At 37.9% G+C, this 24717-nt stretch overlaps 2 protein-coding genes across 2 annotated transcripts in view; both read left to right on the forward strand.

The window, feature by feature from the left end:
* The first annotated feature begins 750 nt into the window (after positions 1–750).
* LOC113058262 (transmembrane protein 209-like) lies at positions 751–6068 on the forward strand. Its single transcript, XM_026226020.1, has 15 exons — positions 751–895; positions 1265–1432; positions 1518–1576; positions 1654–1785; positions 2621–2841; positions 2926–3130; positions 3227–3402; positions 3490–3561; positions 3970–4066; positions 4147–4272; positions 4389–4486; positions 4583–4697; positions 4926–5023; positions 5098–5171; positions 5331–6068. The coding sequence occupies exons 2-15, from the start codon at positions 1296–1298 to the stop codon at positions 5383–5385; spliced, it is 1665 nt and encodes a 554-aa protein (XP_026081805.1). The 5' UTR covers positions 751–895; positions 1265–1295; the 3' UTR covers positions 5386–6068.
* Positions 6069–6605: 537 nt separating this feature from the next.
* The window catches only part of LOC113058271 (putative adenosylhomocysteinase 3), a 28402-nt gene continuing 10290 nt past the window's right edge, over positions 6606–24717 (forward strand). The window contains exon 1 of the mRNA XM_026226034.1: positions 6606–6950. Within this exon, the coding sequence (XP_026081819.1) occupies positions 6654–6950 (297 nt within the window). The 5' untranslated portion in view covers positions 6606–6653. The remainder of the gene's footprint in view (positions 6951–24717) is intronic.

The raw sequence follows: 24717 nt of genomic DNA on the forward strand, positions 1-24717 counted from the left end.
AGCTGTAAAAGCATTGTATTACCAGGTGCATGTAAGACTGTGGCAACGCATCGTTTAGATACAAAATATTGTCTTTAATTTTGTTTAATTGTATTGAAGCACTCAACCTTTTTTCCACCTACACGCCAAAAAATCTCCAAAGACGTGGCATTTCAGCAATACCCTCATTTTTGTTTTTGCCCTAGGACACTTACCTCATTTGGACCTATCAGATAATTAAATTATTCAATTTCATTTCAATTGAATAAACCTCAATTAAAAAAAATGTGTTAAGTTTTTTTTTTTCTTGAGGAATGACACTCTTCATGTGAATCAGACCAAACGTTCTTTTGTCACAGCTGTGGGAGCTTACTCTTCCAACTCAAAAATTTGTTATTCTCAAATGGGTTATTAGTTGGGGTTGAACAGCGTATTGCTGACCTCTGGTGCTTAGAAGATGGGTTGCAGGGAGTTTTTGGCATTATATTAGCCTCAAACATCATGTAAATATTTATATCGTATATTAAATTATAACTTTTTACAATTATTTTAATTAACACATGATTCATTTAATTCATGCAAATAAAACCATTTGCATCTTTATGACTATGTAAAGGGTCCATACATAATTTTTGTTTTAGTTTTTCGATCATCTTAATTCATTACGAAATGAATAGAAAATAACACATCTACATGTCGGGGAAAGCATCTACGATAATACCGCATATTATTGTCTTAGTTTAGGGGTGTGTGGCTGTGTAATGCTACGTGAAAAGATCACATGATAGACTTTTATTTTGAAACGAGTTCGACAGTTCTTTACTTGCCGCTTCCGTTCACTCTGTTGATATTCTTTAGAGTTTCTGCCTTCACACCAGGTATTCAACCGCGTTCATGGAGGACTGATGCAGGGGAAGTATGTATCAAATCATTTTTAAAATGAATTTGTGTGGAGTATAGAAGCTTTTTACCCTTAAAAAAACAATATATTATTGCATGTTTTATTATCTGTCGAGTGAGTTCTCCAGCTGTCTCAGTGTAGAGATTGCTGTGCAAGTGTTTCTCAAGTGCACATTGCATGAAAGCCTCATATAACGAGACATTACAGCTGGCTAACATGGATTATAATACTAATAAACTGACAAAGTGACCACTGAGTATGGTACAGTTTAATTCTCTTTAGACACGAAAGCTTTGCAGTCTTATTGGACCCATTCGCATGCTTATGGATCCTTTATGTGGCTGCTGATATTATCTGCTGATACTTTCTGGTTTGTTATGAAAGCTTATGGTTTGGTAGAGGATAAAGTGCAGATATGACACCATCAAAGGAAGGCATGACCTCCCTCATCGACAAGACCATAAAGCTGAGGAAGGAGGAACAGGCTCGGCAGGTTGTCCTGGCATGGGCCGTGTTAAATATGTCTCTGGCTGGGATGATCTACACTGAAATGTGAGTTCAGACATGCCTTTTATAATCCCTAATGTGATTGTAGTGTCTTCTGAACCATGGCTAACCAAGTCATCTTGTCTTTTAGGTCTGGGAAGCTTCTTAGTAGATACTACAACATAACCTATTGGCCCATCTGGTATATTGGTAAGTGTATAATAAGAGCTCAAAACGTGTGGGTGATCTACGAGGTTGCTTTTCATCTGACTGGTTTTGTTGGACAGAGCTTGCCCTGGCTTCCCTGTTCAGTGTCAATGCGCTTTTTGACTTCTGGAAGTATTTCAAGTACACTATGGCCCCATCCACGATTACCGTCAGTCCAGGACAACATCAGCTTCTTGGGCTCAAGGGCTCAGGTGAGTTAGATAATCTGGAATTAAGTCTTTTGGGTAAAAACAATCATGCACAATGCTATTCCTTGAGGCACAGACAATTTTTGCATACGTTATTGTGTTAGTTTACTCAAAAATGTGATGTATGGTTCTAAAAGTAAAAATTTGACTCATCAGTATGATGCTAAATCTAATACTGTTTGTCTTGGTTGGTTGTCACATACAGCTTTGATGTATATCCAGTATGAACACTTCCAACCAATACGAGAGAGTGAAATAAAATTAATTAAAAAAATGGCCGATCTGGACAGATTCCACCATTACAAAATTGGCCAGGTTGGCCACTAATTAATTTTAGTGATTAGTGAATCAGACGAGCAAAACCAATTAAAAATAGATTGATAAGTACATTAGAACAAGCTATAAGTATGGATGCCTGGATGGACTGAGGCTTAGATGAAGTGACTGTCATCTTGGCTTTGTGCAATATAGTCTTTATTTTGACATTTGTAACATCTGGAATTTACTTCATTGAGAACAACATTGCTTGTGCCACAACACAGTTGCACTGCCCTGTATCATAATTGCTGAATAAAATTCAATACTTGTTTCTTAGTCATTTTGAGGTGCTGATTACAAAAATTGTAGCTGTTTTTCTCAAGCATGTTGCACTTTCTTTTGTGTGTGTGTGTGTATATATATATATATATATATATATATATATATATATATATATATATACACACACACACACACACATTAATACATACAGTATATATGTATGGTATGTGTGCATGTATATGTATGCATGTATGCATGTACAGTATGTATGAACTAATCAGGTTTGCTGTGTTCACAGGGATTCAAGCCTCTCCGCCTCAGAAACAAGAAATGAAGGAAGCTCCAGCCTCCGTGCAGTCGTCTCCTCTGCAGGGACAGAATGTTCTCAGTTTTAGTCCTGCACGACCCTCCAGCACCAGCCCCAAGTTTTCCCCCAGCTGTGTGTCTGGGTTCAGTCCTCCTCTGAGCAGCCATTCTTCAGCAGGAGGACCCTTTTCGCCCTCCATGGCATTTGGCAAGGTTGAGTACTTTGAAATGTTGAAATGAAATTGTATTTTTGATATTATATTCTGTTCACACACCCACTGCTTTTTATGTCTGAAGGTGTTGAACTATAGTCCATCTCCAAGTTCTTCTCCATACCCAAGCAATCTCGGACCGGCGGAAGGCAGCAGTCTCCGTGCTCGGTACCGCACATCCCCGTCAGTCTTTAATTCACCCGGAGGTAAGGAGGAATACATCGATGACCTGAAGACTTTGGAGAAGTTTTTGCGTACAGAGGAGGAGAAAAGCCACCGCAGTCAGCTTGGTAAGAGTTCTGCTTGGACATCGAAGTGTGAATCAAATTGTGGCTGTGCGAAGCAGTGGCCAATGACATTTTTCTTTGCAATATTTCCTTGTTTAGGGAGCCCAGAGTCAACATCTCCAAGACACAGTCCATCATTCTGGAACTACAGTCGTTCGGTGGGAGATTATGCACAAAGCCTGAGGAAGTTTCAGTATCAGCCAGCCTGCCGTTCACAGGCACCGTCTGCCCATAAAGACGACACCGAGCTGGGCTCTAAACATGCTGCTGAAGAGGTGAGGATCAAATTAATAGCAGGATTTCAAATCATCTTTAGTAAAGAGAAGGAGAGATCAGTACAGAGATTTTCCCACTTATTACAGGTCTGGGCAAGAATCACGACGAGTCGTGCGGTGACTGATAATATAGACAGCTGGACTGCAAAACTGAGAAATGTGAGACCATTACTTTTTTTTTTTTTTTTTTTATGTATGTATTTAGATAATAGAATAATGCATTTGTTTTTTTTAAAGTTGTTTAGTATTTACATATTCTTTAAGTAATAATAATAATAATAGAAATTTAAATAGTTAAGTTAAATGTAATAGTTATTTAAATTTAAGCATTATTGTTGTTATTATTTTGTTTTGCTAATTTAATATTTATGTATTCTTTCCTAATTATTAAATTACCAATAATATTTAAATTATTTTTATATTATATTAAATTGTTATTATACATGGTTTAATTTAAATATGTATTATTTAATTATCATTAATAATGTTTTTATTTAACATTTTTATTGTAATTTTTAATTTAATTAAATATTTATTTTAATACAAAGTCAATCTTTCTTATTCCAGTGGATCAATGACACCATTCTAGTTCATCTGGTCAAAGAGATCGACTCAGTCAACAGTCAGCTCAGGAGGATTGGTTGTCCTGAGCTCCAGATCGGAGGTAATCTTCTTTTCTGACAAAGATATTTAGCTGTAAAAGTTTTCATTATGTCTTACATCTGTTGCCCTTGTTTAATGAAGAGGCCAGCATCAGCAGTCTCAAACAAGCTGCTGTGGTCAAAGCTTCTGCGATCCCCACCCTCAATGCTATCGTACTGTATCTAGATGTCACACCAAACCAGGAGTATCTCATGGAGAGAATCAAGGGTGAGCAGAATATACACACCTGGCTGGGATTGAGCATGATAAATATTTTGACTTTCCATGGTCCTATATCATGAACAGAGATGATGCTGCTTTGTGTTTGTTTGTATCTCTTGCAGAATTAGCCCACAGTGGCTGCATGAGCTCTTTCCGTTGGAATGGAGGAGGAGATCTCAAAAACCGGAAATGGGACACAGACCTTCCGACAGACTCTGCGGTGTGTTTCCATCATTTATTATCATATATTACCAATGCATTGCAGTTTAGAGGAGATCATTACAAATATAATTGACGCAAACACTGACAAACACAGATCCTGATGCATGTGCTGTGTACATACCTGGACTCTCGACTCCCTCCACATCCTAAGTATCCCGACGGAAAAACCTTTACGTCCCAGCATTTTATACAGACACCAGATAAACCAGGTATACAGAGACAATGTGTTGCAGTTGCAATACCAGTGTTATGGTATTGTATGGTGCTTTTGACATTTGTATAAATTTTTCTTTTTTTCTTTTATTAAATCAAGCTAAACTAAATAAAAAAATTTTTACTTTGGCAACTACTTGAATATTATTTTTTGTTTTAACTAACTATACCTTTTTTTTTTTTATACAGCCTGTTTAATCTATGACTCTGTGAATTTCTAACAGATGTGTCCAACGAGAACCTGTTTTGCATTCATCAAAGTAGCACAAACCCTCCTCATTATCAGCTCGTGTACCAGGGCCACATCTACAGCTTGCCAAAGGTAAGAACGTACTTTCCAGCCGTAATTACAGTGGAGTGACTTTCTGTGACTCATGCTTAATTGTGTTTCCACAGGGCAGAAATAACTTGTTTCATACCATCCTGATGTTCCTCTACATTATCAAAACCAAGGAGTCTGGCATGCTGGGGTGAGTGTAGATTCATCATGTTATCTGTGATTTGGTTGGTTTTAAGGAATTTTGTTGCTTGAAGAGCTGTTTCTATTTTGGATCTTTGGATCTTGAAAGTATGTGTTATGTTGAAGTACAGAATAGAAGAAACCTTTTGCCCCCATTTTTTTGTACCAGGAGAGTGAATCTGGGTCTTTCAGGAGTGAATGTACTCTGGATCTTCGGCGACTGAGATGTCACACTGCACAAGCCTTGGGATGTGATAAAGACTGATTTTTTTACCTTTACATTCTTGTAATGCTGCATGTTTTTGAGATGCATTGTACTGTCACATTACTTGCAACCTTAATGCAAATACAGACAAACCACAGAGGTCATTTTAGCTGAGGAAAATGTTTTTAAATTTCAACACTGACATTTATTACTTGAAACTGTCAAAATGGATCTTGTTCCACTGGTTTTTGTATAAATTTTTTTTTGTATTTATCATACAAGAAAAACAATGTAATTATACATTAATGTAAATTCTTTATGGTTAGTTTAGATGGGTGGACACTGCAGGGGTTATAATTTTATTTTTCCTTTTTTTTTTTTTTATCAATTACTAAGCAGTTACTGGTAGCTTTTCTTCATGCACTTCGAATGACATGCAACTATGAACAAGCATAAGTCATATTTACTTTTTAAACAACTTGGTGTAATGATGTTTACTTGCTCTCAGTGATGGGCTTTTCTTATTTTTCGTCACTGTTATTGTGACAATATACAGAAGAGCTGGGATGACAGATGATCCCGATCTTGAATGCCAAATTACATATTAGACAAGAAATGTTAATGTTTGTATTTTATACTGTGTCTGAAGTGAAACTTGAAATGGAATGAGCTTCCATGTTTGTCTTCGGTTTTCAAATTAATAAATTCCCAGCATTGTTTTTTACTCTGTCTTGAACTCTTTTCCCAGTGTTAACCACTGGATGGTAGTGATGCACACCAACAAATGATTATAAACGGTAAGAATATACGTTTTATTTTTAGATTTTATCCAGTTTTCGCTGGAACTACAACTTAAATTTCCTAGAATGCTATAGAATCCTGAAATGGACTTCTGTTTAAGCACAAGGCTCAAGTAGAACCATGATATTTCTTGAAGTACCTTGTCAATATATGTATGATAAGTATTCGGTACCATCTGTTGCAGTATTTTTGTGAAGATATAGTTGACGGTGTTTGGTATATTTAAAAAAAACGAATATTTTTTTTAATACAAAAAAATAAATAATAGAACGTAGTATTCGAAAGATATCCGTTACATTTAAGAAGTTTTATTACCGTTTGTTATTATTAACCAAGCGTAGAATAATACGTAATGGACGCTCTGGTAACGTGAACTGCATGTCCCATGGTGCTTTGCGCAGCGCGTCATCCCACCGTGCGTATCTGTTCGTGTGTCGGTTCTCTCTGTGTCGAAAAAAAAAAAAAAGCACCGTGCGGTTCACAGCGATGTCAGTCCAGGCTGTGGCAGCGAAAATGGCTGAGGTCGAATTAAAAGACGTGGCCGGTAAAGACGCTTCCCCCGCCATATCTCCGCTGACACCGAAGGCAGAGGAGAAGAAGAGTGAAAATAACTCAAGTTCGTCGACAGCAGCGGCGTTGGAGCCGAGCCCGGTGACCACCGCTCCGAACCCCGTGAAGATGCCGCAGGCGTCCGCGATGAAGCGGTCGGATCCGCAGCAGAACGGCGGCGAGGCGTTTATCAACTGCGACGGCACCGTGGCCGAGGCACCGCGAATGAAAAAGGTAACGTGGACCGAATGTGATGAGATCCGTAAAATCTGTGACGGAGCTCATTTTGAACCGCTGTCGTGTGTCATTGTGCGGCGATGACTCCTGGCCTATCAGACCTGTACTAGCAGCGAAACAGCTGTAAATTCACGTCCCTTTTCCAGCAGCTGTCCGGACATGATCGGTGACAGATCTACCGAGTTATTTTTTGACGGGGATTTTGGCCGGATCACGTTGATTTCGAGCGCGTGAGCGATTGTTTCTAGTGATTGAAAGAGACCCGCAGTGCGCGTGTCGTAGCGCTGCATGCGTTTATCCGGGTCAAAACATAACGTGCTTGATATTGTAACACTTTTATAATAACTTTAAACAGGAATGGATGCGCTTATTACGTAATGCTTTAGATAAGCAGTTGTATGCATTTCATTGTGTTGCACTTTCATGGCATTGTTTGATTGTACTAGATTTAAGCAAGACAAAGTATTTGATACTGATTTTAATGACAGGTGTTTTTCGATTTTAATGTTAGTTTTTAAATAACCCAAGTGTTTTAATTTTATTTTATTAAATGTGTTATGCAGTCCAGTGTCAGTAAACAATTTGTAATGTGATTGTCAAGATAAAAAGCTATGTGAGAAGCCTACAAAGATTGTGATCAGTTGTGAGCTGGTGTTACAGTGATTGTTTTCATTCGTTTTGGTTGCAGTTTCTTCTCTTATAGCATTATAGCACAAGTCTATACTTCCTCTGTATGCAAGTATAAATATCTAGTTTTGATTTTTTCAGTTTCAAAGGGGAGAAAGGTTTTGTTTGAGTATATACAGGTCAGTTTTGTGGCATTTTAAGTTAACAGTATTGGAGTAAGGCCAGTAAAATGGTTGAAGTTGATTGTTTGGGTAATTTTCCAGTTCTGTTATGATTTGGTTGCTTTGTCCATGTGTCCTGATTGACGATTTGTTCATTTGAAACCCTGCTATTTGACTTTTCTAAAATAAATGTCATTTCTGTACCCTATTCAAAAGCATTGCCAGTTTTTATAAGAGGAAAGAGACTTGATATAACTTGAGTGATGTCGCTCTTCTATTATGTGTCAGTGTGAATAACACTGTGCCAAGACTGTGACCTCTCTCTGTTGTGTGGCCGGGGCTAGATTAGCTAAACAGAGCGCTTTAGGTTTGACACTTATCTGTTTGGATGGTTCTTTGGAAGGACTTAACACAGACTGTTCTCAACTTAACACAGACTGTTCTCAATGACTCTCTTATCAATAAAAGGATATCGGCTTTATCTTATCTTAGCTGACAAAACAAAGATCGTGTACAGTTCAAGGATAAAAGGTTCTGATAAAGAAATTTACATTTTTTATTATTGTTCTCCTTAACCAAGGATTTTATTCAGAATGAGCCAAAACATGATATATGGATATGGCTATCTACTTATTCTTTAACATAATAATAAATAAAAAAATTCCAATCACTAATTCATAGTTTGGTCTGGAAAAAAATATGATATACAATTTTTTTTTCTATTATTACTAATAGATTTTTTTTTAATCCACGTGTATAATTTTAGTTCTTTAAATTCTCTTTTTTATGTTTTAATTAAGAACCTATATATATACACGTTGGTTTATGGTCTTAGATTTAGCTCACAATAATAACTTTGCTTATGTGTGTGAACTATGGTCCTTTTCTGTGGACAGTGGCAGATGATGAACCATGGTTGGTTTAGGGATGATCTGTACTGAAGTGGGTTTGGTAATGTTCCAGAAATCCTTTTAGCACAGACACTTTTTTTTATATGCCTATCCTAAAGGTGCTTTTGTCATGCTTTCCATGCACTGACTTTTTCTGCCCCGTTTTTAAGAAAAACTAAATTCTCTTTAGCCATAAAGCATGTTTACTGTTCCTCTGTGTAAGTGAACATCACACCACAGTGAGCATCACACTGAGCAGGATCTCAGCTCTGGGTTTGTCCATGTCATCACTTCACGTAGGTGCAAACGGCCTGTAGTTTGACTAAGGATTGCTGTAACCTCAGTGAACATTCACAGCCCTGGATCTGAGGGTGTAGAGGGTGATAGAGGTGTTCACGCTGCTGTTTGGCATCAGGCCTGAGCTCTGTGCATACCTTGCTCTGTTGTGTCGTTATGTCACTAAACTTTGGTTCCCAGGATGCTTAGACATAACAGGCTTATGACATGATGCAGATAATATGGGGGAAACCCTGTACGTGACTACTGCATATGGTACAATGTGGGGAATGTTCCAGTTAGCTATATATAGGCTGTTTTTTATAGTATAATAATGCAGCCATAATAAGTGTTAGAGGTTGGTGATGATATTCAGAATAAGGTAAGAAAAGGTTTTTTAGAGCAGAATAAATGTAGGCAATTTCCCAGTTGACCTGTGCTTTTCTCAGAAAGTAGGCCTCATGTTTATCGTATATAGTCTAGTGGTCAGGATGGGGCTTGTGGCAAGCAGCTGCTGATTCACAGCTTAAAAGTAACAGCTGTAGTAAGCAGTGTTGGTATTTTTCACCAAAAAAAAAAAAAAAAAATCAGATGTACTAAAATAAATTAACGTTAATTTTATGAAAAATACAAATAACAAAATTACTAAAAAATATTTATTTTTAAATATTATAATAGTATATAAATAATTGGTTTCTAAACCACAAGTCATACATGCTGAGTCAATTATATTCACTTTAAAAGTGAAAATATATTAGAATCCTTGCCTTGGCAGCCAACTAAAATAAAGTTTAAATTAAAGTATAAAACTTATTCAAATTGAAAACTAAAATAATTAAAGCTAAATTGAAAAGACACACAAAGCATAATAACTCAAATAAATAACACAAAAATAATTACTCAATGTAAACTGAAACTATGAACATAATGAAGGCAAATTTTAAATATGTATAAATATTATAATAATATATAAATGATACTAACACTGGCAGTATGTTGTGGAGTTTAAAGTGCTAAACTTACTAAAACTAAAATTAAATAAAATAGTGTAAAATATATATTTTTTTAAAGTGAACAATAACAACAAAATTGCATAAATCAAAAGATGAATGTCAGATTGACAGCCGCCATTAAAGCAAACTGGTTTTGACCTGTTACAATCTTCTCTCCTCTGTTTCTCTTTCGGGAATGCTTAGAAATTTTTGCTTTGAAATCCGGGTCAAGGAGACCTGTGGTACATGTGATTTTGTTCATGTCTCCAGTCCAGTTTGCTCTGTACCAAGTTCCTTGTTGCTCACATAACGTCTGCCGAGATTTCAGCGAGCAGTTGACAGGAAAATATTTCTCACCATAGTGTGAAATTCGGAGACTTTGATTAATGGTGGAATGAAACCAGAGGGACTGACCTATATGTTGAACCTGCCAGTGTTTATCTGCACCTGTAGGGGGTTCATGTGTGAATGATAGCATGCCTCTGGGAAGGTCATATTCTGTACATGCCACTTAATGTCTGAAGAGCTTAAGAAAGAGGACCACAGACGTGTGATTAAACCGAAATGGATGTGCTCTCAGGTAAGTGGTGGTCATGCAGACAAGGGAGACCATGAGGGAGTGATGCTTTGATTAAATTGAACTGCATGTTTTGTACCGAAGAAGCTAACTGATAACAGTGCACTCACCGATCATCTTCTCTTCCTCTCAAACACTCATCCTTGACTTTGTGTCCTTGGCAGCAACCCTAATTGTGCACTTAAACACTTTAAAGGGCACAGCTGAGATTTCTCTGTCCCTCAGGCAGCTGTAACCACACTGCAGCAGGTCTTGTATACCTGAAATCACCCAGAGTCTTCTCGAGTGCCTTAAAGACTCGGTGTATAGCAGAGGCAACAGTGAGAGCGAGCCGGCCAATAAAAAACACACATCTGTCAAGAATGTGTGAATGTGTGCCAGACCTCTTTATCTAGCTCTTATAACCTAGGACCGATAGATTTTGCGCTTTCACACTGCCAGTGATGACCTGGGATATGTGTGTGCTTTCACACACAACCCTAAAGATCCCATAACGACACGTGACATCAGGGCGTGACGTGTAATGTACGAGTCGAAAACGTTAGGCACGTTATACTTTCACTGAAGCAAGCAGACGATCTCTGCATCAGTGCGGAAAGTGAGAAACAAACTGATCTCTGCTTCATTACAGTTTGCACATATTTTTTCGTCGCGAACGTTGATCCTCCTTCATAACAGCTGGTAAAAGAGTCGCTTATGAGTCATCACTTCGACACAGCATTAAGATCTGGCTTTTGTTCACACAGCGCTCGTCCCAGGTCGAACCCGGTAATGTTACTAGGTCCCCCGACCCGTGTTCAATGCCGGAATCAATCCCGGAACGTGGTTGCTTTCTCACAGAAGGCGACCCGGTAATGTTCCGGCAATATGCCGGGTCCGACGTGCAGTGTGAAAGGGGCTTATGAAATCGGTTTTATTTTTTCCTGAATTCCATTTTAATATTTTCCCAAATTCCAATTGAACTTTTTTTTTTATTAATTAATTTTCTGGGTTTCATTTTAATGGTTAGATTAGAATTTAGTATTCACTTTTGCAATTTATTAAACATTTAAAATTTTTTAATTTAAATTTCTTTTTTTATTTCAGAAATTCTGTTGTCGGTTTTTTTTTTTATAATGGTTTATAATTTAATAATATATATATTTTTAATAAAAAATAGTGGTAATCAAATTAAGATGGAAAACATTAATTTACTTAATCAGTAAAAATGTATTTAAATGAAAATGTAACAGTTGTCTTTTCTGGCAAAGTACTCCAGAGCAGATGTTTACTGTTAAAATAAATGTAAATTTATTTTATTTTTTATAAGAATTTATTATTTTAAGAAGTTATTTTGAAATCTACTTTTGAAAAGTACATTTCACTGTAAAATAGTAATATATTTCTCATAGTTTCTTAAGATCAACTTAAAATCAAGATCTTTTATTCTGACAGGTTTTCATTGAGACCTTTGAGATTCAAATTTTCCAAATTCCATGACAATTTCATTTTTATGACTTTTTCTACATTGTGAATCATAGGGCCATGTTTACCTTCTCTGACTCTCTCCTGTTCTTTTTTTTTTTTTTTTACTTAAAAGCATTTTTGTTTTACTCTCTCAGAGTGTGTTTTTGAAGATGTTCTGCCATATGTTGCTTCCATTTCCCAGCAAACCTGCGCAAGCGATAGCTGTTTTCGTACCATGGCCTGATAAGCGCTGGATTGGATCTCTGACTTGCTTGTGTTGCTTTTTCACAAGTAAGCTTTATAAAAGCTGTGCTAGAAGAGTCAAAGTATACATAATGAAGGCAAATCTGTTGGAGGCTGCCAGATGTTGTCAGATTGTAGGCCTGTCGTAGGATACAGGAACACCAGGTCCAGGATGTCTACATGGCAGTTGGTTATTTATTCTCTCTTTTTGCTCAATATTATACGTTAAGCTTTGCTTTAGAGAGATTGGGAAATACAATCCTATAAGAACATTTTAATCCCGTTGGTTTATACATTTGCTCACTGAATAAATTCGGATTTGCAGCACTGTTGAACGAAGGAGTGAATTCGCATCAATTGTGCAAGTGAAAGATTAAGCCACCGGTCAGGCGTTAGCCAGGAATGTGCTACTGAATGAATGAACAAAAGCTTTTCCATCGACCAAATTGGCCTTCTGTTCACAAGTGAAGGTTCAATTGATTTATGCTGCTGGAAATTAAGAAGATGATTTCTGATGCCATTTGTATTGTATTGAGGCCTCAGGTTTTTCAATTAGTTAACCGTGGAACGGACACACATGCAGGATCCACGGCTAAGGAATGCACCCTAGACCCCTGTAGCAGCCCCTCACAAAGAACCTTCATTGTGTTCAAAACCGCTGCATCACAAAAGACTCTCTCAAAAGGGTAAGGAAAGCCACCCTCGTTTCTCTTCCTTTTCCTTTCTGCCAGCTCAAAAAAATAAAAATACAGCCCTCAGACCACAGCTGCTGTTTGTGACCGTTACCTTGATTTTAGTGGTCTGGCTCTCCTCAAACTTCACAACATTGTGTTGAATTTACCAGATAACTTAAAGAGAAGCTAAAATTTTTAACATCAGTTTTTTTTTTTTTTTTATTGAGTTCCGATAAATGTTCCACCAACAATGCAATGGGAGAACTATTTTTGGTTCTCCAAAGAAGCTTTCTTTAAAGAACAGTTCTTGAAAGTATTTTTTTTTTTTAATTGTGTTTTAAAAATCGAAAGAACCTTTTAATTATAAAGAACTTTTTTGTGGAACGGAAAGGTCTCATGGATGTTAAAGGAGTGTAAAGAGCGTGCAAAATTTCTTCTGACCCACACAACTTTTAAATTTTTGTGCATTCATGAAAAATCATAATCTTAGCCAAATGTCTTGTGCTGTGGCTTTAATTGAATTTTGGTACAAATTGGAAGACTTTAAGCATTGACTTGCATTTTAAGTCTCCAACATTTGAATTGAAGTAAATAGACGTCAAAATCGCAGACAAACGGTTGTGTTTCTTAATAATTTAAAAGTGAGCCAGAAATGAGTCAAACCTAAAAATGACCTTTATGGCAAAGTGTAGTGTTCCTAATTGCATATTTGGTTGAGAAAAATATATATTCGCAGCAGGCTGTCCACACAAACCTACAATTTCAGCATACCCTAGACTTACTTTGTAGTGGTGGGTACGTATTCCTAAATTGCAGTCCATCATTTTTCTTTCGGACCACAACCACCTCTGCACATCAAAGAAGTGGAGCACAGTTACTGTATTTGATGCCTCTGATCTGGTGCAGGGTTGAAAATCATTCAGTGTTGCTGTGGCTTGTTACTCCTCTTTAAGGAGGTCACACTTTTGGTTCCGAACATTTCTGATCGGACTGCTCAGGACAGGGTGGTCATTCATGCTTTCAGAGCGTTTGGTTTCATTGACTTCCATCGACCAATGACCCAGAACATTACTTCTGAGCTACATTTGAGGTCTGATTGATTAGTTGATTGTTCATTTGCTCAGGATGAACATCAGTGGGCTTAATGTCATCCTTTATTCTGGACCATCCCTATTATCAGGAAATGTGTCAGCAGTGCAGTGCATCATGGGAAAACTGCTATGAGATTTTTTTGGCCTTCTGACTCGGCGTACAGGTAACAAGCTTAATGCTGCAAATGCTAAACCATGACGTGGTTTTCCTCTTGCCAGTCATTGGACCTCATTCATGAAACATTTGTAAATATAGGTGTACATTTTTTGTAATTTGTGCGTAAAACAGACCTTCCCAAACACTCTTCTCCGGGATTCAAAAACGTTTCAGAAACGTCAGATTTGATAGTTAAATATGTGTATGTTAATGAATTCCAATCATTTGTAAATAGGTCGCTCATGCATGCTCATTCACAATTAGCCAAATCCCACCTATGAGTTACAGCTACGCAGATTGCGTCTCCAGGAACACAGTGGAATATTCTGGTCTGCTTTCTCAGGTTTGGCTTAAGTATATTGCATAAATGCAAAAAAAACACATGAATAACAATAAATAGGCTATTCAATTAATGTGTGTCCACCGAAGAGTTTTTAGCCAGCTGAAAAAATGTCAGCCACTCTTCCTAAAAACAACGCTTTGATTGCTATAATTTGGAATATTCACGACAGTAACGCATTACTTCCAGTAACTCATTTTGAAGAATATTACTGATTATAACAATGCAGTAAACAGGATTAACTTCTCTATTGTTGTTCAGTTGCTTTACATGTAGAATGATTGGTCGGTGTAGTATTTGCCCCGCCCCTCCTCCACTGATTGCACGGCTGGATAAAAAGTGACAGTCAAAATTGTCCATTTTACCTAAAGCTAAACAGTAATCAACTTTCAGCTACAAAAAATAAATAAATAAAAAAACTGCGCAAGTGAACTTGTAAAATATTATGATGGCACTGGATCAAAATTCAGTGTCATCAGTTTGCCAAAAAGAACACAGAACATTTCTACGCACAATTTACACCTGGTAGGGAGCAGGTTTACATTTCTTTCGTACCAAACTAACATTTTGAACACAAACACTTTCATGAATCCGAAAATGCATGTCAGAACAGCTTTACGAATGATTTACACAAATTTATTCTGCTCGTGTTTCATGAATGAGGCCCATTGAATCAAGCCCATTTTTTTTTTGCAGCAAATGCAGTTAGCTGAAGACTGTAATTGTTGCATGTACTGCTCATATGCCAGAGTCGATAAATCAGTATGGCAGGGCGTCGCTTTCCTATTGTTTCTGCTTCAGGGTCTTGCTGCACTTTCATGCTCATCTTGTGGCCTAGTAGCTTCATTTGCCTACATAAAACTGAATGAGGTTTCTTCCTCTTCTGCTTCACTGCTCTTCCTCTTTTTAGAAAATGAGATTAGATAATGCAATGGATGGATCTGAATGAAGTGCATGCTTGCGTAAACAGTAACGTAATTATTAAGCACCTCTGTTATGTACATCTCATAACACTTATTTTTGATGTTGCTATATTTATATCGAGAGAGGAGTGGAGTCCTTCTTAGGGTCATCTTGTTCTTGAAGTAAGTCTCACTGGCCTCTTATGAATTAGGAATCAGTAACTGGCTTGAGTAATAAGATCCTTCTCATTTTCCTCTCTCTCTCACGTCTCTAAACCCTGAGCTGCTATTTGTTCCTTATGAGGAGCAACAGGAATTATTGAGCGTCAGACACATTGATGATACTAAAAAGGCTGCAGCCATCTGCTCTCAAGCCAGAATTAGCGAGGCGGAGGCCCTGGTACACTGAGAGCTTTGAGCCTTATCTGAAAATATTGAATAGCTATAATATTGGCTGCAAGTCACTATTAAACTACAATTGTTCTTTGCTTCTTCTTAAAATTACTAGTGGATGTGATTTAAAATGGTCCCTTAACGTATCCTGATTATAAGTTTATGTAGTGTGTTATGTGTTATGCCTTATAACACAATAGTGACAGCATAGATATTGCAATATTGCAAGATCATGCGTGGCAAGTAAGTCTTGGAACATTGTTTTTCCTGCACCTGCTGTTGTTAAAAATGCACTTGATTTAGGATAAGTTTAACAGGATAAGTGGAATACCTAACAAGCTCAGAGTGGATTCGTACATCGGTGTTTGTGTCCACCAAATCAAACTGTTTCCCGTTCCCGGTCAGAGTGAAGTCAGATGGGTGGCGTTTGCTGATGGTAGTCTAGGGGAGCTTTATTTATTGAATTCATGGTTGTTGTTGAAGACAGGAGACAGGCAGATGTTATCTCATCGGTAAATTGCTTGTTTCTTTGTCTTGGTCTTTTTCAATGCATAACATATGACAATCGGAGTACGGTGTGTATAGTTAAATATTGTGTTAAACATTCTGGCCCGGTTTCACAGACGGGGCTTAGACTAAGCCAGGATTAGATCATAGTTCAATTAAGACATTTAAGCAATTTTTACAAATGTGCCTTAGACAAAAAACATTACTGGTGTGCATCTTGACACAAAATAAAGGCACTGATATATTTTAAGATCAGTCAATGCAAGTTTCTTTCAGATGAAACAGCTCAGATTTACATTTTAGTCTAGGACTAGGTTTAAGACTTGTCTGTGAAACCGGGGGTCTGTGTTTAGCCAGCAAGGCTATACTTCTGCAATAATATCAGATTCAGGGAGAACAGATAATGTGTCCCGCTGAGAAAACCCAAACATACATTGTTACAAGGAGGTCTATAATGACTGGAGAAAGTTAGCGTTCCCATTCATTTCAAGGGCTGTTGCACAACTGGAAATATTTGATTTAAAGTCTTACATACCTTTATACTATATACTATAGCAAAATAAAATTTAAACACATTTTTTCAGAAAACATGCTGATATTGAATGGCTGTCATTGGAGTAACGTTTTATTTTCAGATTATTCAGATTGTGATGTTTAAAATGACCAGCAGGGGCTGAATTACATACGTTTAGACATCCAGGCTGATTTTCAATGCAATAAATAACATCTCACCTTTATTAGATTTGTTTAGGGGTTAGATTTCTGCTACAGATGAACTGGATGGAACAACTACTTGCTAAATAACTATTTTTAGTCTTTGAGATCTGCCCTACCCCTTTCCTTGCCTCTAGAGCCCACAGCAGTGAAATGTATTCTTATTTTAAAATACTATGTGGGATGATTTTCTTCTTTCCCCTCATCGCTTCAGAATAAACACACTGTGAAAGAACATGCTGGCAATCTGCATTAAACCCAAATATGAAGAGAATTGAGAGAACATCGCTCTCTCTCTCTCTCTCTGTTTGTGCTTAGTCAGAAGAACACCATCTGGCACATAAATAGAAGCCTTTTATCCAAGGACCTCTAGACAATGATTGCCGCTCGTCACTGCCCCTGGAAAAGGGAAATTTCCACAGTGGGCTTGCAGGAACAGGTTCATACTGTGGAAGAACACTTAAAGTCCAAAGGACTGTGTCTAAATTCAGCATCATTATGCCAGTCTTCAGTGTCACCTTCAGAAATCATTTTAATATGCTGATTTGGGTGTTTTTATTTAATACATTATATCTCAGTTTCCATATTTACCTTTACATAACTGAAAACTTAAGCCTAAATTGACTTGTAGCATTTTAAAACCATCTTTTAGTCTTTTATTTGTAATGTATTTAGACAGAATTGCGTCTTTGTTACAGATGTTGACCATGACTATAAATTTATCACCTGTATCAGTTCAAATTTTAATATCCATGCATCTCTAGTTCCTGCACCATTCCCTTTCCAGAAGTTAAATATTTTGAAGCAATTCGGAATCTATTGTTTTCAAAATCTGTTTTTGGTCCCCATGTTTTATTACCCGAGCGTGTCTGTGAGGGTGTGTTCACTGCAGCCACATTTTTTTGGTGGGTTTGCAATTACAACCACAACTTTCACTGTGTGTTTAAGAACCTCGTCTTGAGCAGAGGGCATGAGAACAACACATCTTGCTGGCTGATATTGACATTACTGCATTTCTATTATTTATTTATTTTTGCTCCTCTAGTACAGCTGAAGCCTCCCAAGGTGCTTGTCTCAGAAAGCTTTTGTTAATAGCAGGACATGGTATCGAATGGCTCCTCCAGAAAGAATCTGAAATGGCCATGGGGTCTAACCCTTTGCAGCTGAGCTCTCTGCGTAGGAGGATTGCTTTTATACCTTCACAGAACAAGTGCAGAGTATGAAGACATTTATTAAACCGAGTGAACTCTTGTTCATGCTTTTGATGAGATGAAATGGTGGTGTTGTGTATTAATCATGAACTTTAAGGAGGCAGAGAGCAAGAAAACTACTTTACGATGAGTTAGAATACTATACAATTCTCAGTAAATTTCCATTAAAATCCTTCTGACTGACTTGTGTTTACCGATACTGGCAAAGTCCAAACAGACCCTTTAACATCAGCTAACCTCTGTTCTTCAGAGCGGAAAAATCTGCATCAAAGTTCAGATGCTTTGCACTGCTTGAGTGCTTTTCAACACTTCATTGTAGGAAAGGTCAAACTCTTTGCCAAGCTCAGTGATATACTGGCCTTATAGGAATACAATCCTATTATTTTGTGGCTGAAGGATATGAGGAAATAAATGAAGGGGCTGAATTTTTAAGAAATTGTAATCAAATCTGTCAGGTACGTTACATGTTGGATGCCGAACACCTGAGCGCACGTCCCACAATGTGATCCGTCATCCGAGCAGGAAGCAAATGACCTGTCACACCTTCCGGTGTTCCTTGCCACACGATTGCTGGTGTTGGATCGGCCATTTGAATTATGGATATTCTCCGAATAGCTTCTGTTAAGCCTATGCGTTTAATTAAAAAGTTTAGGCAGGAAGATTCCCAAGAGCCCATACTTTGACTTTAGCCTGGAGCTAATTTGTCTGATTTACTATCCGAGTGAATGGGCGTTGCAAAAGCTCTTTCTCCGGTTAAGTGCCCTGAGATGATCCTTGGTGTCTTTTGCACCAGGCTCTCTTATTTCTGGTGCCATCATTAGTCAAAGCGGGCCGACATCTTGTATCACATTACAAACCCTGTCTGTTCTGACAGTAAAGTGTAGTTGCTATGGGCGCCACTTTATGGCTTGTAAAGCTTGTGAAAATGCCAGGATGAAAACAGTCTATGAAGCCGTAAACTGCCCTACAGTAAAAAAAAAAAAAAAGGTATTAGGCTCTTAACAAGTGAAGCATATGCGAAAGATCTGTTGTCTTACACAGTAAAAAAAAAAAAAAAAAGACCTCTCCAACTCAAATATAAATTTTTCAATTGCCCAAATTTAATTAGTGTGAATTTAATTTTATAAATTCAATTTTAAAAAATTTAAAATTTTTCAACATTTAAATGTAACCAGTCAGAGGTTTTTATTTTTTACAGTGTAAGTTACCAAGATCTTTGTATTTTATAATATGATATTAATTTAGTTAAAGTTTTTATCAATATTTAGTACATCTATATATTGCTGGTCGCTGCTGATTAGTCAACTAGAATTCTGATATTGTGTAGCTTGTCAGCAAACTACGGCTCTGTCTATTAAGTGACGCTCTATTTGAAAGTTGGTGATGGACATTTACCGCTAATCACAGAACCGGCTTTACTAACGAGCGACGCATGACAATCACATGCGATTAATCGTGCAGCCCTAATTCATGTACACATCTTTCAGTACAGTTTTCTGCCTGTAAAACTCTGTTGTAATGAGTTCTGCAGCTCATCTCGATGCAGGTGCTATACAGAACCTGTGAAGCTCTTTACGCACATCTTTCCACCGAGAACAAATTTAATGATTCTCCAGAGATGTTCAGGACCTCAGGCTGATGTTGCTGCAGCCCTGTAATGAAAAGCTCAGGGGGTGAGAAAAAAAAAAGATTTTTTCCTCAGGAGAGCTATAACTCGTTGCTCCTTTCTGCAGAAACGATTTCAATGTTTGACACTCAAATGACTCCATTACTGTTGTGTGCTCAGAAGTGAAGAATGTCAGGGTGGCTACATGGTACATTTTTCTGCTGTTTGGCCTACAGTTTTAGATTTTTATCAGTTATTCTCCACTTCTCCTCTCCTGTTGGCATGCATTCCTGCAAAGAACAAGCCCATCTATACATTGGTTCTGACATCCCTGGTGATATATGTCCTTGTTCCGTACTGTGATTATGTAAGATTATGTGCGCATGTACAACCTTTTGTCCTGAAGTAAAATCCAGACTATCATATCTCGTGAAATTTCCATGACGAGTGTCCTTGTTTATTGTCTCAGAGCTCAGCGTGATGATAGGAGCTTTTTGAACCGTTGTTTGCAGCTCTACCCTGCAGAGAGTTCTGTGTTTCAAGTAGAAATCAAGGAGATTAACGCTCCTAACTGCACTTATTAATGAAAGCCTAAACTCAAGTCTCGCCTCATTGCAATATGCTGCTTTGAATGCCCTTCTGCCCAGTGCCACTGTTATGCCAGTTCAATTACCAACTTGTATCACAGCAGTCACACCAGCCATGGCTTTCATCATTGTAACAGGAATCTAAAAAATGGGGTCTTGGATGACCCCACCTTCTATTTTGGCTTCAGTAGGACGGGAACTAATGATGTAAGGCTGTCACTTTACATTCATTATTCAGTTTTTGTTTGCTTCTAAATTAGCATACATCCATAATGTATACGCTGGAAGATAATACAGTGAGGAGTTGGGGAAAGGATTGTACTGAGTGTTTGGTATCTTTGTTATATCACTAGCGTTTTGAAGACTAATGATTATCCTTGAATAACAGTTCAGTTCAGTTCATTTGGAAAGTGATTCAGCATTTCAGCAAATGACTGATGAAGTCAGCAGCACCCTGCAGCACGGCTGTGTTTGCGATCATTGCGCAAGCTCTCAACGTGAAAAACATATTAGAGCTGCACTGTGAACACCTGGACATCCATTCGCAGGAAATACGAGCGTTTTCCCCCGCTCTGTTCTTTAATCATCAGCTCTCAGCAGTGTTACTGAAATGTACTGTTAACTTGATGTGAGCGTCTCTCTCTTTCTCTAGTTCTTTCTGTCTTTCTTACATAAGTGATCTTTTTCATAGAAGTGCTGCTCATGTGGCCTGAATCTCTTCTCCGGTAACATACAGCCTTTGTGTCATTCTCAGAAATGGAGCTTTTTGCCTCCTGTTTAATACACAAATCCATTCATATTACCTTTGAAAGATTAAAATAGGCTACCTCACTCTCTTTTGTCAAAATGTTCAGAGGACATAATGGCACACAATGTTTTGTTTCAGTACGTGATTATCCTAGTCTTTATAATTGGTTAGTGACCTTTTCATATTGCGTAAGTTTTTTTAGACTCCTTTTCTTAGATATTGTTTCCATGAATTTCAATTTGTTTGTTTTTTGAACTTGCTGCCTTTACAGTGAACTTAGATGCTGTAGAAAGATTTGGATAGGAACGAACGTAATGCAAAACCACAAATCCTTTTCTGAACTCTGTGAAGTGAGTAAGTTTATTAGTACACATGTAACGTCTTAAAAGGACTGTGTCTGCTAGGGCAACAGTATAATGCAATGCCAGTTGCGACATGCGATGCAGCAGCAGTCGTCATCAATATTTATCTGTTTGGTAGATGCTTTTATCCAAAGTGACTTCCATTGCACCCTGGGAATACTTGTGTAATTGTTTATGCATTTCCTGGGAATTAAAACCCATGACCTTGGCATTGCTAATCCAATGCGTTAGCTATAGGACTACATAAACTAAACCATCTTTTATAGACATTTCAGTCTTTCAGTTCTAATACATAACTAATCTTGTTAGGTTACTTGTTTATAGTAAACCGCTGTGCATTACATTTGGCTTAATGCCACAAAGATTTGAAAGTTAGACCTTTAGTTTAGACCGCACATTTGCAATGCTGTCCAAGAATTTGCATCTGTATTTGCATACATGTTTCTGGCCTTTAAATAAATATGCGGCATGAAATTTACATGAATGCATTTGGCAGACACTTTTATACAAAGTGAGATAAATTTCATTCAAGGTACACTGTTTTTCAGTTCCCTGGGAATGAAATCCATGACGTCATGCTCTACTGTTTGAGCTACATTGAGGCTTTAAGTGTATTAGTCCATTTTGTTGTGCAAATTACATCTGCTAAATGAACAGACTCACAAAAGAATTATATTAATTCTCAAATATTTGACTTAATCAACTCCCTAGATAAAGTAATGTGTGATCCAGTTTGGTCCATGTGAAATGTATAAAGTCATACTGGGAAAAATTTTTCAAACCACACCTCTGATATATTTCACAAAGGAGCTCACAGGAGATGTGGACCATCAAATATTTACAGGATGACCTACTGCTCATTGTCACTGTTTTAAAGATTGGATCTTCATAAAACATCCATCAGCAATTTGTGTGCTTTACAATGTTGAAGTGTTTAAGTCGTGTCACGTTTTACTTGCTAAAGGCCAACAGTTGATAATCAACAAGCTAAATCTGCGTTCATCAAGGTGAGGTTAAAGAATCAAGAGCATGCCAATGTAATTGTCCCTCTGGTACTTCCGATCTGTCCCCTTCTGCTTGTATATTCTAGGACCAGAAAAACACAAAGAGCTCTTTGTCAGGGCCAGTGGTGGCAGTTTGTGAGTATGAGTCTTGGCATGTTTCATTATCTTGAGCATGAGACGCAGTAATCACCTTCTAAAGCACCCCTTCTAAAAGCCTCCACACACACACACGTTTTGCCAACTCTGACCAGAATCGTTTCAGCCTCTAAACAATTAACAGTTAAAAGAGAGATGCACAAAAACTCCCAAAGGGAAACAGTCTAGCATTGTGCTGCACAGGCCATGGGATCAGTTCAGACTGGCCACGTGTAAAGCTGGTATAAAAGTCCACTTCCTCTTTGCTGGTCCCTTCCCTTTTGCCTCTCTATTTCTTTCTGTCTCTCTTCACTTTCATGTGTGTCATGCTGAAGAAAAAGAAGGATGGAGAGATCTCTGAGCCCTCAGTTAAGAAGGTAAGAGGGGAGAAAGCGACAGGGTGGTCTTAGGGATTTCCTGAGGACAAAGCTTAACTTTCTGGAATGAAAATAGTCCAGAGTCATCTGTGTGCTCAGTGTGGATTAGCAGTGGGCAGTGTGTGTCTTCTGCCATAGAGAGCGAGAGGGGGTCCAACGGATTTGAGCCTGGTGCAAATGCAGATTCAGGGTGTTTTCACACATGGCTCATTTGGAACGTTTGTTTCAGAATTTGGTCCATTTCCTTCCTGAGCTTGGTTCTTTTAGGCAAATATGAACTTGACAAACACACTTGGATCTGCACCAAAATCGGTCCAAGATCACCTTGACAATGCAACCAACTGAAAATAAACTTTGGAGTGGTTTGGTTGTCCGACCCAATGGACAAAACAGAAGTTTAGAGAGGTTTTTTTGCCTGAACCTACAGACAAAATGAGCTTTGGACCGGTTTGGGTATTTGACCCAATGGACAAAACCTCTGGAGAGGTATAGTTCTCCAGCCCAATGAACAAAAACTCTATAGTGGTTTGGTTGTCCAATCCATTTGACAAAACAAACCCCCTGAGCAGTTCAGTTATCTGACCCAACGGTCCAACAAACAAAGCTTCATCAGAATTCATAATGGGAAATTTATTGAGGAAAAAATCAACAGTGTCTGATTCTCTGGGTGATAACAGTAGTTATCACAGTTAAAAGCCAAATAGTACCTTTTCATCTTCGAATGTTGTATAGCAAAAATGCTGTCTTGACAAAGCCTTGATTGCCACTCCAACTTTGAAATTGAAATGCCCTGAAAAAACTGAAAACGCCCTAAGTATTTTGGTTAAACCTAGATTCTGATATTATTTTACCCAATATTTATGTGCGCAATGTATTTGTTATACTTGGAGAACCAAGCTGTTAGCTTTGCTAACTTTGTTGATGTCTCTTTGCAGAATTGCTGTCTTTTGTAGAGCATTCCAAATCAAACATTTATGATTCTAACCAAATTTTGGACAAGAGTAGTAGTATTTTTAGATGGTGAATCCTAGAAAAAGTTTATTATTATTATTATTATTTAATTTTTTTTACTGAATCGAACTCTCTGAGCTTTATCTTATCGGATTAGTAACTTGTTTTTCCAGTTTGTATGTAATTTGGAAGAATGTGTTTCCTGTACAATGAAACCTTCCCAGTACAGTCCCTCTGCCCCTTTGTGCCAAGCGTTAAGAGACTGAACAGGTGCCAAACCGAAGTTCACAGAGTCTGCAGGTGTTTGTTTCTCTGTAGCATTGTTGTGGCAAAACCCCTGCGAGTGACAATAGCATTGCTGTCGCAAAACCCCTGTGAGTGACAATTGCTCAAGTGCTTTCAGGCACAGCGGTGTGTTTGTGTGAATCAAGGTCTCTGTAATCAGGGCCTTAGGCTTGTCTGCATAACTGTGTTTTACTCATGGTCTAAAAGCCATCCATCCGTCCTGGAAACAGCACCTCCTATAGCTTCATCCTAAAGCCTGAAGATTAATCACTGCGATCACTCAGTGGTCGATTGAACACTGGAATGGCACAGGGTTATGTAATAGTCGTGCTTTTAAAAATCTCTTGATGGAGCGGGGGATTTGAGGCTTCTGCTGACTCTGATAATAACGTCAGCAGGGGATGACTGCACCGCACCGTAATCTTCTCACGGTTCATGCTGCGTGATCTTCTCTGCAGACAACAGCTGCCAGACCATTAATAGTAGCGCAGACTTTCATTGAGCACAG

The sequence above is a fragment of the Carassius auratus genome, chromosome 4, assembly GCF_003368295.1.
Source record: "Carassius auratus strain Wakin chromosome 4, ASM336829v1, whole genome shotgun sequence".
NCBI classification, from domain to species: domain Eukaryota; kingdom Metazoa; phylum Chordata; class Actinopteri; order Cypriniformes; family Cyprinidae; genus Carassius; species Carassius auratus.